We start from the raw sequence: 16,894 nt of genomic DNA, 5'->3' as shown, positions 1-16,894 counted from the left end.
ATAGTTCTTTGCAAATATATATCTTAAAGGATGTGACTGTTGGTTGATTATCTTGTTATTTGATTTTGACTCTGGAATAAAATAAACCCTGAGGCTAATGCAAGTACCGGGTCATATTTATTATTTATGCGACTTGTTATGTATTCATTCGCCAAGTGAACACGTTTTTATACATTGTACTAGTAAAATATACGGTACCTTACTCCTGGGATATAAACGATAAAGATTTCCTTAATTTCGACAGAACGTAGTTTACATGTACGTGCACATGTAGATCTATTACTGATCATAAAACATACAAACATTTGTTCAGCGGAAATATGTTAAGTTGTTCTCTGGACGTAGAAAAGTAGAACTCATAAATGCTGTAAATAGACCTTCATGGACATCAGTAAAAATACAAATTTTTGAAATGCTTTGAGAAATAATTACACTGCCAGTACTGAAAAACTCTATGAAATGTTAGCTATTTCCTAGCGTGAAAAATGTCCAACACGAAAACTTTACGCCATCAATAAGTGTGAACATTTGGTTATGCTTCGAGAAATAACAAGATATAAAAGCCAATTAAACACTTGTAAATTTCTAGTTCGAAATCATGGCAAAATATGGTGGATTCCATGAGAATCGCATCGAAAAATTAATCCTAATTTCACAGTGGTTTTTATTTTTGCTTGTTTAAGCATTTTTGGATCCAAAAATTTGAAATGAACTGTAGATTATATTAGCTTTCGATTACCAGTATTTGTTAAATCAAATGTTATTATGAATATGGAACTGATTGTATCATTGAAATGCTATTCTTTACAATGTAGGTCTCCACCATTTCATACATTTTTTTTAGACTGTACTATAATCTTTTTTTACTGAAAGTTTAATGTATAGTATCAATTTGAAATTAAAAGTGTGTGTTTAATTCTTTCTGACAACCAGACAATGGTATATATTTCATGGTTTATTCCTGTGTCGCAAATGGTTTACAAATGTTGCCAAATCCTTTTGAAGTTTCTGAAAACAAATATAGGTTTTGCTATGTAGATAAATAGCGACAGTTTACATATGGAAATATCATACACATGTATTCTACATGTATTTAAGATCAGTAACAGTTCTGTTTTCAATAAAACTGGTATTTTGTGGTGTTCTTGCTAAATAGTCAATTGTGTACTGTACAAAACAGTAAAAATTTGTAAGCTATTTAATCATGGCATATGGTTATAAATTTTACAGTACGGTGTTACCATTTATGTTTTCTGTCATTTATTATTAATAATTGATAAAACCAATTAAAGATTAGTTACATGTAAAAGCCCACAGAAAAATAAAAATTTCAAATCATTAGACCCAGCTCGTAGAGTAGAATTATGTTAATCTATACCTGTAGAACCTTTATTGTACCCCATCATACCCGTCTCTATCCTGCATGTATCCCTATTGTGATTTCTCAGCAAAAAAAAAAAAAAAAATGCAGATAAATATAGAACAATGCAAACACAATGCAACAGTGAGGGGGATGTCCCTCTCCTTAATCTCCAAATAATAGATGACACTTATTGAGTACTTGTACATTTCTATTTTTGCTTATCACTCTGCTTAAACTTAAGTAGAAAATGCTCATTATCGAACTTAGTCAAGGTACACCAAGTTTGATCACCCATTTTTTGTCTTCCAAAGATAGCATCAACAAATAAAATTGAATATCCCTGCTGATCGAGATTAAGCAGAAATTGCTCATCAAACACTGTCAAGCCATTCCCATGATGAACAATTATACTAGGTTTGAATATTCTTCACAAATAAGCAGAGTTATTGACCTATCAAATTGCTTATTTTGTTTAGTCGTTGCAGAAAATGCTCATCATAGAGCACTAAGTTTGAACATTCTTCATACATGTACCTCAGTTAAAAGTAGAGTTACATGTATTGGTATGCAAAAGGTGTTACAGAGGAATCCATTTCAATATTTCAATAGTCTCCAGCGTTTTCCGGGGGGGGGGGGGGGGGGGGGGGGGGTGTACTGTAAAATTGGTATCGGTTTGTTGCCAAGGGCTTATTAATTACACTATTTCTGTTCTTACATGTAGTTGTATGCACATATATTATTATGTACATGTGAATGATGAGTAACAATTTGAAACATTCAGTTTTTTTGACAAATTAAAGGGAGCCATGGTGACTCGATGTGTATGGTACTGGTTCACTAACTAAGAGGTCCTGGTTTTATTAAGGTGTTGGCGTAGAAAGTTCCCCAGGGTTTCTCTGTCTGGTTTTCACTTTTCAGCAGTAGAGGAGCAAAACTGCAGACAAAATATAAAAACACAACGTCCATCACAAGTTTATCTTTTGATAACCCTGGCTAAGCTGCACTCAAAGAAGTTTTACTTTTTCTTTTATATACACCAACATTTCAGTGTGGGAGTATTATGCCGTCAACAATTGGCTTTATTATGTCATTTTGCAATCTACGATACTTGTTGGATGTCATGTACAATGTACGTACATGTACATTGTACATAACAAGCCTACCGCCATCTTGATACATATTAGCATTAGCGTAGGCTTAATTATACCATCAGAAATTTGATATTTTCAATAAATAGAAATCACGCACAGTTACTTCAACCAATAAAAAAGATGCATCATTGAAAGATTTCATGAATAAGATAAATTCAACTCCTTAATGTGTACCTTTTCAGACTCGGTTCAAATAATTGTATTATCTTTATTCTATGCATCTTTATTCTATCTTAATAAATTGTGATCTGTTGTACATACAAGTATATTTTGTATAAATAATTCATAATAAGATCTTGTCAATTGATTTAGTATAAAGAGTATGAGATAATAACAGTCCGCCAATGTTGTGATGATTAAAGCTGGCATTAATGGCCTAATAAATAATTAATCCAGAGGCCAGATATATTATGTTTGTATCCGCTGTATTGTCACATTATAAAGTTGTATGGATTGCAAAAAATACCATAACTCAGTGAATTCCAGAAGACACTCAGTTCTCGGAGGAAGGATTTCAAGTCTGAAGGTGAGGAATTTTAGTCCCAATGGGTGAATTAAAGGAGGTTTTTTTTAGTGGGGGGGAGGGTTGGGGGTAAAACTCAAACTGTTATCGTCAAAAAATAGCATTCCGTACATGTATGTATGTATATATAGGCCTATTTATATCAATGAAATACCAATGTATACATGTATCAATGAAATAGCGATATACAGGTACACAACTATAATGGCGATTGCTTCAAACTTAATCTTGTTTTAATCTATTAACTTTTTGCGGTTTGAAAAGCCAAATCTATCTGGAGCCATTTCGCTATTGATTTCAGGCTTCCCAGTAACCCTGTAAATTTTGTTTTCAAAAAATTTCTCTCCAAAGTTACAGGCAAAGGAATCCTAGTGTAGCATGTGAAAATAAATATGGCCTGGATAATCATGGCTGCTTTTCATTGCTTGGATCGCCAAACCTGACATCGCAAAAAAACATAAATTTTAAAAGGAGACACAAAAATTGATTGAAACTAAAAGTTTGAGAAATAGTGACTAATTTTAAAATAGTTGCTTTAGACTAGTCGATATAATGTTTATACATGCACAATCTGAAACCCAAATCCTTGAGAATATGTTTGCTTATCTAAGTGTGACATGGGAAGTTTTATAATGAAAATATTCATTTACACACGTACATGTAAATCTTTATTTAGAAATAGTGACTAATTTTTAAATAGTTGCTTCAAATCCGCTGTGATATTTATACAGTTGAGAATTTGTTTACTTATATAAATCTAAGTGTTGTGGGAAGTTTTATAATGAAAATATGAACATATACACATGTAATCTTAGAAAAAAATACTCTCGGAATTCCTGTCCTTTTCATGATCATGGTCAATAATTGTGCCTAGATTGTAGGTCTTTTCTTTTTTTTCGCTTCAGGTGTTATATACATGTATAAAACCATATTATTTAGATATTTATCGACATTAACCTACTTTCCTTGTATACAATTCATTTTTTATCTGTGGCTATATTTTTATTTTCATAAAACCTTTCCTTTTCTATGTCATTGCATAAGCTCAGTCAAATATCAATCAGGTATGAATAATAGGCCATGCCCATATCTATTGTTTATTCGGTAATTCCTTTCAAGTGGGTCAGTTTTCAGGAATTTGGTAAATGACCCCCTCGAAAAATCTGGAAAAAATATATGTTATTGTACATGTAAAAACTAGAAACTGTGCAAACTTTGTGGTCTGTAGCTTGAAAATTGACTGAGATTTGGGCACAACACAAAATATGTATCAATAATTTATTCAAGTTTCAGATACATGTATCTTGTTTTTACCTTACTAGTGAAGATATACATCTCAAATTTGGTAGTTTTAAAGAACTTTTTGTGTAGTTGAAAAATCTGCAATCAGTTTACAGGTGAGTGGTAGGGTTCGCATGCTACTTGGCCATGAAAACCGCCCAAAATTTGGTGTAATTGTATACTTTCTGGATTTTGTAGTGCTCCAGGTGCTATAAGAGACCCATATTTTGGCCTATCCAGAGATTGCTGGTAGTACTACTTATGAAACATATAAAAATGTAGCAGTCTTCACTAGATTCCTAGAAAATTGACCTCGAATATGGTTTCAGACACAAATTTTCGAAAATTGCCTCATATTTTCGAGTTGATAGAACCAGTAGATGAGCACCTAAAAATCTGAAATTTGGTGTAATTATAGTTTGTACTAATGTCTCCAACATATGTTAAATCCATTCTTGTCTCATGCCATCTTGATATTTTTTCGATTTTTGTAAAATCTGTGTTTTTGGCCAAACTATGTCAATTATCGTATTTTCGAGCTGAATGAACCGGGTAGATGAGCACCTAAAAATCTGAAACTTGATGGAAATATAGTTTGTACTAATGTCTCTAACATATGTTTAAACCAGTCTTGTTCCATTCTTATCAAGATGGCATGGGACAAGAATAGATTTAACATATGTTGGAGACATTAGTACAAACTATAATTACACCAAGTTTCAGATTTTTAGGTGCTCATCTACTGTGTTCTATCAGCTTGAAAATATGAGGCATCTATTGAAGACTGATGCATTTTCATATATTTCTTAAGTAGTATTGGTGCAATATAGCCCAGTTGGAGCTGATGTGCCATAAAACCCTATTTCATTCATTCATTCGTAAGTAGTACTACTGGCAATCTCTGGATAGGCCAAAATATGGGTCTATATCTATTACTTCGTAGCTCCTGGAGCACTACAAAATCCAGAAAGTATAATTACACCAAATTTTTGGCAGTTTTCATGGCCAAGTTGCATGTGATCCCTACCACTCACCTGTAATCTGATAACAGATACGTAAAGTACACAAAAAGTTCTTTAAAACTACCAAATTTGACCATTATATTTTAACTAGAAAAGTAAAAACAAGAAATCAGAAACTCAAGTAAATTATTGACACATATTCTTTCGAAAACGTATCGGTAACTCATGAAACTCAAATGTCCGTATCTCATTCAATTTTCAAGCAAACAAATCAAGAAACAAAAGATTTCATCTTCAGATACAAATCGGCAGCATCAATGGTTTCTATATAAAATCAAAAAGTGCCAGATTTACCTTTGGGTATACTGAAGCCTAGGGCCTCAAGATATCAAATTGTTTTCAACCTATTTTAGAATTAATGAGGCAGATATATTTATTGACACATGTTCCATCCAATACTCTTAAATAAAATGTGTATAAAATAAACAAATTGCGACCTGTTTACTGCAGCAATGGCTGACATTTTCATTTGCACGCATACAGCATCAAATACAATGTTTCAAATACAACACAACCGGAAATATATTTTTAAAATGGGTATACGTCTTGCCGATTCTGAATTACTCGAAACTCTCTCTCGAACAAATGTAAAACAGATTATCAGAATCATATGGGTGATGCCGATATTAGTCGTTATGCAAAACAAATTACGCCCCCCCCCCCCCAATTCCTAATATAAAAATACTATAAAATCTGATAAGCACACCAATTATCTTATATGAAACAATATTGACAAACAACTCTCCAATTTGTTTTACGCCCCCTCCCCCCATTCCTGATGTAAATATACTATAAAATCTGATAAGCACACCAATTATCTCATATGAAATAATATTGACAAGGATATTTTCAAAATCGTGCTAATTGTAATGTAATTATAATTATATTGACATTATTTCTTTCTGTAGGCTACATATTCAGTTTTTAAATTATAATCATTTGATTAATTACATAAGTTTTATATGGTTACCATTTGCTTGTGTTTATTGTACATGTATATATCTTTTGCTTTTGGAAATCTATAATGTACTGCCAAATCATAGTTTCTACTGCATTTTTTACACTACCCTACTGCATTGCAGCTCCAAGGGGTTGACGATTCTGATGACACCACCAAATTGTTTCAAAACTACTGATATGTCTGACATCAGTTTCCCTTGTCCATCTGATGATAACACATCAATGGATGGTGACGAGACCATGACTGCTGCAATTTTTTTTTAGAAAATTTGGTTATCTTTGGAAAGGGTGTATGTAGGTCTTTTATCACCGAATAGTGATACTAAATTCTACTTCTTTTTCAAATTTTATTTTAAGGATATACAGAATTTATTTCTTAAAGTATATAGACAATATAGCTAAAAGTAAGGTTATCATTTGGTCTTTCTTTACTTTTAGTGGTAATATTTTGATTTAAAGTCTATAAAAAGTAATTGCCTAAAAGCATGATTGGCTTTTACTGTTTTATAATCTTTGGATGCCAGTGGGCTTATTAAGAGAAACCTTGAGCAAAGATTTATATCACCGAATAGTGATACTAAATTCTACTTCTTTTTCAAATTTTATTTTAAGGATATACAGAATTTATTTCTTAAAGTATATAGACAATATAGCTAAAAGTAAGGTTATCATTTGGTCTTTCTTTACTTTTAGTGGTAATATTTTGATTTAAAGTCTATAAAAAGTAATTGCCTTAAAGCATGATTGGCTTTGACTGTTTTATAATCTTTGGATGCCAGTGGGCTTATTAAGAGAAACCTTGAGCAAAGATTTATACAGTTAACAATGCAGTCTGATCAATGCCAATCAAGTGTCAATGCTTTTTAATTCTTTATGGCTTAAAGCTTATTAGATCCTATAAATTATATTTCACTATGAAATATTTAACTTCTTTTCATTTGATGTGTTACAATATTTTTATCTTTAATTTGATTTGTTGAAATCATTGTCCTTTGTCTGTATACAAATTAGTTACTTTAAAAGACCTCTACACACAGACAAGAGGGCAGATGAAATTAGAGACACACAGACAAGGAGATGGAATGCCTTGTATATAATTTGTAAATAATGTATTTTTAAAACTGTATATAAAGTAATATTGAAATGAATTTGGAATTGGACTTTTAATGAACAGTGACCGCCTTCACCAGAATACTTCTCCAGTAATGAGCTATACACCCCCAATCCTAGCTCATCCATATGTATGAAATATTACATATGTACATATGTATCACCTGGGTGCATATTCGAACCAGAATAGCCCACAAACACGTGGGTGATACTTTTAGGGATGAATGGAAATGTTCAAATCATTTTGATTTTTTCTTGAAATTTAAAAGGTAAGGTATATTTTGTATAAATATAAATATGATTAAAATCAAAAGTTGTTGAGCAAAAATTGGCATCCTGACTGCAGAGCACTGCATATACCATCTTGATCACTAGACCACATGAACTAGCTATATAACTGCAGCTAGTATTCATGTACCGGTACATGGCCCGGGGAGCTACTGTGGCATAGTGAATAAGATGTTGGCTCACTAACCTGACGGTCCCATGTTTGATCCTGCGGTGTTCATCAGGATTTATCAGCATGGTTCCCCCATGTTAGTGGTGTTGGAGGATCTGACAAGGGACAATGCATATTCATCCGGGAAACATTTCCCTCATAGCACACTGCATGTATGGCTTATGCCTGTCTGCATTAGCCCAGTCAGAGCAGAAAAGTAGGACGTTAACCCTATTTCATTTCTGTACACAGCCAAGTAAACCTCCAAAGATGTGGGTTGCTTGACAGGTCACCAGCATGAAATTGCTCCTTAGTAAGAAATAATAATGCATGTAATTTTTATTCTTCAAAAGATCACCACACAATAGAACTAGTGAATAGAACAGAGTGGATAGAGACAGTGAATATGAATAATCAGCTCACATAGACGCACTGATGGTTTCTTCACTGGCATTTGGTCAAGTAGAAAAAAAAAGGATAGAAATACCTTGGAGACCAGATCATACATGTATATAAATACACATTGATTTAGATTTGAAAACCCAAAGTATGGCAATTAGAGTCAAATAATATCCTGCACACTATCAATTAGCTGTTCATTGTATAGAATAACATTCAGTTTCCTAGCAAGACCCTCCATTATGACACAAGGAAAGCAAGCTGGAAAATACAGAGAAACTTTCTCGGCCAGCACTATTTTGTGGAATGATTAGGTAACTAATTTTTAGCAAGTGACCGACCGATCATACTGTATTACATATCAAATAGACAAAAAGTCTGAAATATTGTCACAATATTCACCAGTTTGCATTATAGAGCTGTAAATGTGCCTATACAGGGCACAGTATGTTTTTTGAGAACTCTAGCAGGATAATTTTTATACGCCCACATTGAAATGTGGACGTATATTGCCGTCGCCCCCGTCCGTCCGTCCATCGTCCACAATTTCTTGTAAACGCTCTAACGCAAAAAGTTATCATCCAATTGTTTTAAAATTGATATATGTTGTTTTCATTAGTGAGATGAAGAAGCCTATTTAATGTCAATAATTTCCGTTTATTACGTCTAGAGTTATGGCCCTTGTTTCACTTTGTTGAACCTTGTGAACGCTCTAATGCCAAAAGTTAAAGTAGCTAAGTCTCTAACTCAATATTCATCCAAATACTTCAACATTGAAAACACGATTTATTTGTCAAATTAAATCAACATTCATGTTGTGATCTTACCGGAAAAAGATGGGCTTTTGATATCCAATATTTAAGACAAAATAAACATTTTACCATTGGTACATGAATCGTGTACCATAATGCACTTCAGCCCCAGTTGTATCAAGAGACTCGAGGGACGAGGCTAGACACATTGCACCAAATCAAACGGCATATGTACATGTAGACTGGAATAACCAGACGCTAGAAATTTGCACTCGCTTGAGACTGCTGGCTTATTTCGCCGAACATAACTGATTTGAAATTGGAGTAAAAACAGAAACCATTGAATGTAAATCAGTTTATATACATTCATATTACAGTATTATATTCGTTGCGACCCACTTTTGTCAATTTCTAGGTCCCAAATGTTAGCGATTTAGCTCCTTTAACATACGATCTTTGTGAAATTTATAGCCAAAAGTTATCATCCGATCCTTCTGAAATTTATATGCCTTATTTAGATTACTGAAATGAAGAAGCTTATTGAATTTCGGCAATTTCCGTTTATTACATCTAGAGTTATGGCCCTTGTTTCACTTTATTGATCCTTGTGAACGCTCTAACGTCAAAAGTTATCATCCGATCTTTCTGAAAATTATATGCATTATTTAAATTAGTGAGACGAAGAATCCTATTGAATTTCAGCAATTTACGTTTAGAGTTATGGCCCTTGTTTCACTTTATTGAACCTTGTGAATGCTCTAACTCCAAAAGTTACCATCCGATTTTTCTGAAATTTACATGCATTATTTAAATTGGTGAAACAAAGAAGCCTATTGAATTTCAGCAATTTCCGTTTATTACGTCTAGAGTTATGGCCCTTGTTTAACGTTATTGAACCTTGTGAACGCTCTAACGCAAACAGTTATCACCCGATCTTTGTGAAATTTATATGCATTATTTAGATTAGTGAAACGAAAAAGCCTATTGAATTTCAGCAATTTACAATAATTACTTCTTGAGTTATTGCCCTTGTTACACTTTGTTAAACCTTGTTGATGCTCGATTGATGATAGTTATCATCCGATATGTATGAAATTTATATGCATCATTTAAATTTGTGAAACAGGTCTATTGAATTTCAGCAATTTCCATCAATAATTTCTAGAGTTATGGCGATTGTGAACAATTGAATGACAAAAGTCATCATGTGATCTGTATGAAATTTATATGCATTATTTAGATTAGTTAAACGAAAAAGCCTGTCAAATTTCAACAATTTCTGTAGATTACTTCCAGAGTTGAGACCCTTGTTTCGGTTTGTAGAACCTTGTAAACCCTCAAACGACAAAATTTATAATCTGATCTGTATGGAACTGTCTTGTAAAGGCCCCCAATTACCTACAAAGGAATAAATATGCAAGAACCCTTGATGACCGCTCGGACGATTTAGCTGCTGTGGGCGTATGTTTTGTTGCCTGGCAACCTATCTTAATAGAATATGACAGATGTATTTAAAGGACAATATTGGTGTCAGTCATTATCACATATGTGATAGAACTAATTAAACACGTTCCAAATAGAATTTATACACAGAGATCATTGCTAGGATAGCTGAGTAATACAGGTTTCCTAACTCGGAAGTGGCGAACGCCAAAGGAAAACACGAGTCATACCTCTATATAACTGACTGATGTGACGAGTGATAACGGATATACGGGTGAATTTCTGCTCACTAATAATTCCTTCGAAGACCAAAAAGTTGTGTGAGATTGTGAGAGGATATCTGACAATTCATAAAAAGAATTGACTGCCACTAGATAAGTGAACACGAAAGAAAAACAGAAAAAGTCTGTGCATTACCATGTTTTTATAAGGTATAGAATGAATATAAACAAGGGAATGTACGGACTATTTCTATTTTTCTTGTGTTCTCTTATCTAATGACATTCAATTACTTTATTGAATTGTCAGGTATCCTCTTACAGTCCCATATACATGTAACAACTTTTGGTCTTCGAAGGAATTATTAGTGAACAGAAATTCGGCTGTGTATCTGTTATCACTCGTCACATCAGTTAGTTATATAGAGAGATGACTCGTGTTTTCCTTTGGCGTTCATCACTTCCGATTCAGGAAACCTGTATTACTCAGTTATCGTAGCAATTATCTCTTTGTTAAAATTATATTTGGAATGTGTTTAACCAGCTCTATTATAATGACTGGCACCAATATTGTCCTTTAAGTGTAAATTATCACTTATCTTCATCAAAATATTCCAATATTTTAAACTAGACTTGATATAAAATCTGTTCTTTGGAAATACATGTATTCTCTGAGGCCAAAAAAGAAAAGTGTTGTTTCAGGTAACGGATGGAAAATAGTGTAGGGTTGGTAGGTAGGGTTTTTTATTTTTTTATTTATCAATTTGATCTACTGTATATTGTGTGCGATGGTTGAGTCAGTGTTGGTATCTATAGTGGATCATTAAACATAAATAGATTGGTGGATGGAGTTCTTGGATAATCATTTGAAATGGGGGCAAATGTACATTTTAATCATTCTACGCTTTAAAAAAATGCTAGCGTACGGAGATCACTTTGTTTCCATGGATGCATCGTTCCAGGAAAGAACTTTTGATGAAATTAAAGGAGCAGATCCAATTCACATGTTTGAAATATGCGTTCGCTTGTTTTTGTCCAATTGCGAATCCTTATAGCTTTTTGGAAAGTGACAGGTAAATTTATGTGAAACCTGTAGTCTCAATTTTCACATCAGTTAGCAATTTCGCGTCAACAGTATGGGAATTTTTAATAATCATATGCTGTACCCACCTATTCCAATCCATAAACGCAGACTCAAAGATGACATTTATAACAACCAAAAAAATATAGACATTTTCACAAATCCGGTAGGCTTAGAGAATTCTGAATGATCAGTAAAGAAAAGTTTTTTATTTCTCATAACACTGACATTTTTTGGGGGGTCTGACATGAAATTGACATGAACTTGTCCCTTTAATTACTAGTCCCCCCCCACCCCCCCGCCACACTCCAATCTATTTGGTTTTCATTCTGTTGGCTATAAACATGTGATAGCTTGATTGACAGCTTATTTACTTAAGTGTTACAAGTATATTATAATTATAAACCTTTTAGAGTTAGTCCTATTCATTGATTCACCTAACAAGATTGAATGAAATAATCAATTCAAATTTTGTGTCTGGTTTCTTGGAGAAAAAAGAATGATTTAAAAATCAAAAATGCTTGGTTGCATACTCGTCTCAAAAGCTTTTAGTTCCACAGTTTCAGATTTTAAAATTCTAAATAAAACAATTTTCATGAGAGTTGTGTGGCTTTTTATACGCCCACATTTTCCATGTGGATGTATATTGCCGTCACCCCCATCCATCAGTCTGTTGGTCCATTCGTCTGTCCGTCTTTCCATCCATATCCGTCAAAAAGATGTTATCCAATTGTTTTAAAATTTATATATTTTGTTTGCATTAGTGAGATGAAGAAACCTTTTTAATTTCAATGTCTGTTTATTACATCAAGAAATGTGGCCCTTGTTTCACTTTATTGAACCTTTTGAACACTCTAACGCCAAAAGTTATCATCTGATATTTGTGAAATTTATATGCATTATTGTGAACTCTCAGTTTGTAGAACCTTGTGAATCCTCAAACAACAAAAATTATAACCTGGTCTGTATGAAATTGTCTTGTAATTGCTCCCATTACCTACAAAAGAATAAATATGCGACAACTCTGGTTGACTGCTCGAACGATTTAGCTGCTGTGGGCATGTTTCATTGCCTGTCCCCTTAGAACAAAAAATTGAATTGGTTTAACCTTGCCTTATGATTACAAACTTCTAATAAAACACTATATTGAATGATACCAATATCTAATTTTTTATGGCTTAATCCATGCTAAAATTGAATCGTAAGTCTCAGTGGTTGATTCCGCGATACAGTGCAATAATGGTTTAGTAGCTCTGATGTAGTAAAATTTGTTGTCCTGTTATAGTATATTTGGAGAAACAAAGAATGATTTTAAAAAAATCAAAAATGCTGTGTTGCTTTCATAGGCATGGGAGGGTGCTGAGGCTATTTGCCCGAAAAATTTCTTTGTCACCCAAATTTTCAGAATGAATCAATCATTAACCAAAACCAATTTTCCACAAAGCTGTGATGGTTGGTTATTTTTAATAAAATTACACAATTACAAAACAATATAAATTTACAATATGTTAAGCAAAAAACAACTTAATGTTTCCCATTCTCTGATGTTTATACCCGAAAAACGAAATACATTGCCCAATGGTTGATTTTCTCCAAAGCTTTTAGTTCCACATTTTGAAATTTTGAAATTTTAGGTAAAACATTTCTTGTTTATCATGACCCTGTAGGATGAAAAATTAATTTGGTTTGACCTATAAGCTTGTATTTCGCTTCCTTGTGGATATTTGTATATGTACATACATTGGAAACTCGAAATTTCAGTAATTATTATATCATTATTAACATTGACAGTGTCAGTGATTTATTAATTGACTATAGTAGTACAAAACAACCACTAGTTCTCCGTGCGTATAAATAAGTTACTGTTTGTTTATAGAAGTCAAGCTAAGATCTATACAGAGTTATTGGCTAGCAAGATTTGGATGAGAAATGAGGATACTGCTTGTGTTGAAGGTAATAGTGTCAACATTTATAGTTACATGTGTGACAGGGTTGTCTGTTAGTATGTTTAAAGATTTTTGACATTTGGAAATCAATAATTTTTACCATCAATACACTAGAAGGTTGGCTATAAATCTATGTCAATTCATCAATGAATTTGCCTTTTTATTTTCCATTGTATCAGCTGTAATACAGACTAAATTTATCAACTAATCTGTATTAAATTTATATGCATTATTTGAAATCATGAACAAAGAAATATATTGAATTTCAACAGTTTTCATTAATTACTTCTAAAGTTCTGGCACTTGTTTAAATTTATTAAACCTTGTGAATGCTCTGACAAATTTATATTCAATTTGTAAAACAAAGCAGCCTATTGAAATTCAACAATTTACTTTCGTGAATTAGCCTTATGAATGCTTTAACAACAAAGTTATCATTCAATCTTTTTCAAATTCATAGATGTTGTTTACAAATCTAACAGAACGACTGTGCTAATAAGGACAGGCTTAATTATATCATACATTGTGGAATGAGGGAGGAAATTTTTCCCTGATAGAGGCGCTACGGCCTACTTGTAATTTCGAATTCCAGCTGTCGAAAGCCCCTTTTAGATACATGTAAATTGCATTAATATTTTGTTAGATGGTGATTATTCATACGTGTATGCCGATGTATGTCGGGCCAAAAAAGAAACTAATCGTTATAGGAGAAAGTACCTCTTAGTTAACAGGTTATCTATTTCTGATGCTAAATAATGAAAAAAAAAACGTTTTTGAAAATTGTCGGACTTATGAGGTTTTCATTTCTCAGCGACAATATTTATTTATAAATTTTGAAGTTTAGGCTTCAGTAATTACAACATTCTTGAATAATGCCCATTGCTTTTCATATTTTGGCTGTTAATTTAAAGTTTGTGAACGCAATACATGAAAACGTTATTTTAAAAAAGCTTGGCCTAAGGAGGAATCCTATTGAATATTTTGTGGAGTTATAACCCATTGGCACTCAAATTTATGAAATCTTGTGAACAAGATAGACCTAGTTCTTTATAGAACTTTGTAAAATATGTTGAAATTTACTATTGTTCATGGAGGGACGTTTAATAACTCTTTCATTTGAGGCCCATTGGTCAAATCTACCATTTGATTACAAAAGTTGCAGCACATGTGCTGATTCGATCTTTAATCTTATCCAGAATAGACTACTTCAATATAGCCTTGTGAAAAATACTGCGACTAGAATTGCGTGCCAATCTAGTAGAAATTGCCATATCACACCACTGTTAAAGGATTTACATTGGCTTCCAGTGAAAATCAGAATTACATGTAAGTTCCAAATTCACTGCTTAGCCTACAAAATACAAATGTCAGAAAGGTGAAACACCAGACTATTTCTCCTCAATGCTTGTTTCTTATGTCCCCCAAAGAAATCTTCTGTCCCAGCATGAACTACATCTTGTGGTACCCAACTATAGACTTTATACTTCTCATACACTGTACCAAACCTATGGAATACATTACTCTTTGAGTCAAGGGTTTTAACTAGCATAATAAAATTGCAAAATCATAATGTCTTTGTTATCTTTGAATAGTTTCGAACAGGTATAGTTGTTGTAATATAACATGAATATCAGTTAAATTTTGTTTGATGTGGTGTTAAATTCCATATGTAATAAATCTTTTATTACCAATCACAAAAAACATGTCGCAATATAGTTATAGTTGTTGTAATATAACATGAATATCAGTTAAATATTGTTTGATGTTGTGTTCAATTCCATATGTAATAAATCTTTTATTACCAATCACAAAAAACATGTCGCAGTATATTGTTACCGCCCTTATATTGATCAATTGTTTATCTCTAATAATATATGAACATTTGTCATTCATTTTCCAGAGGATGTTGAGAAGTGGATGAAAAATGAAAAAGGCCTTATGGAGGTTGTTTTGCCGCAGTAGCTTTTCCCGTCGTTTCTGGTTATTATTGGTAGTAATATGTGTAATATGGTCTGCTGCCCTTGTTAACGTCACACTTATTTACAATGACAGGCCGGAGAAAGAAAGCGAAGTACTCAAGGTATGGGTTGCTCAATTTTTGTTTGAAAAAAAAAATTATATTAGGGTGTCACAGTGGCTCAGTGAGTAAGGATTTTCTAGCATGGTTTCCCCCTTGGCAGTGGTGTGAGTTGGAGAGCCAGGCAAGAAACAATGTTTAGTCATTTGAATGTGAGGAAAGACTCGCGTCTTGTGTACATGTTTAGCGTGCACTTAAAAGATGATGAGTATGCAGAAAGTCGCAAAATTCCCTTTCACTATAGCACATTGCACGACTTATGTTTGTATTCATTAGAAAGATTGGAACAGAAAAGTAGGATGTTTACCTAATTTTATTTAATTTTATTTCAATCAAGAGCTGTTTTCATTTCATTCATTTATTAAGAAAGTTAATTGTTAGATTCTAGGAATTAAGTTTTTCTTTGTTTAGGCCTAATATTCAAGCCCTAAAAAGTCCTGATGCACCATTTTAGCACTATAGGAAGAACTTGCAAACTACAATATTGTGAACGAAGAATCTTTAATAGGAATACCACCATTTTATTTGTCTACGAAATTTTATTGATAGGCCTTTTTTTAAATCGGATTAAATTCAAGCCCGGACATTATCTAGCCTTGGTTTTTTTTATTTTATTTTTTTAATTAAATGTTAAATAATTAATCTGAGTACATATTAGCAAGGATTAAAGATACATTATGGAAGATTAGATAAAGAGCTGGCAGTTCTCACTATCAAATTTAAAAGCTAGATAATGTAAACGGAATAATGCTGAAAATTTCTGTCAAATTGCTTCGCTCTACTAAGCCAAGAAAACCTTATTTTAAGATCATTGTAGCCTCGATTGTCATTTTTACCACTGTCCATTTTTGTGGTTAATCATCAATGGGCGTTGAACAGTAGATCGGATTCAAATCCAATGAAAATCGTACGCATAAGATGGTATCGAGAGTAAATATCATCTTTTCATGTTAATAAATGTCTAATTGATAGTTTATATAACATTTCAGGCGCAAAGAAAGACCTGCAATAGGCAGATTTACCTCTTGCATATGTTTAAACAGTGATGAATTTATTATTATTTTGCAAAAATATGTTAAACAAAAAACAACTTAATGTTTCCCATTCTCTGATGTTTATGCCCGAAAAA

General features: G+C 32.8%; 1 protein-coding gene across 3 annotated transcripts in view; it reads left to right on the top strand.

The window, feature by feature from the left end:
* The window catches only part of LOC126831976 (alpha-1,6-mannosylglycoprotein 6-beta-N-acetylglucosaminyltransferase A), a 115,142-nt gene that overhangs the window by 8,101 nt on the left and 90,147 nt on the right, over positions 1–16,894 (top strand). For all 3 annotated transcript variants that reach the window (XM_050562642.2, XM_050562644.2, XM_050562645.2), the window contains exon 2: positions 15,589–15,768. In XM_050562642.2, coding sequence (XP_050418599.2) covers positions 15,613–15,768 — 156 coding nt within the window. In that variant the 5' untranslated portion in view covers positions 15,589–15,612. The remainder of the gene's footprint in view (positions 1–15,588; positions 15,769–16,894) is intronic.

Source organism: Patella vulgata, chromosome 9 (assembly GCF_932274485.2).
Source record: "Patella vulgata chromosome 9, xgPatVulg1.2, whole genome shotgun sequence".
Lineage (NCBI taxonomy): Eukaryota > Metazoa > Mollusca > Gastropoda > Patellidae > Patella > Patella vulgata.
This window is presented reverse-complemented; position numbering and strand designations above follow the sequence as displayed.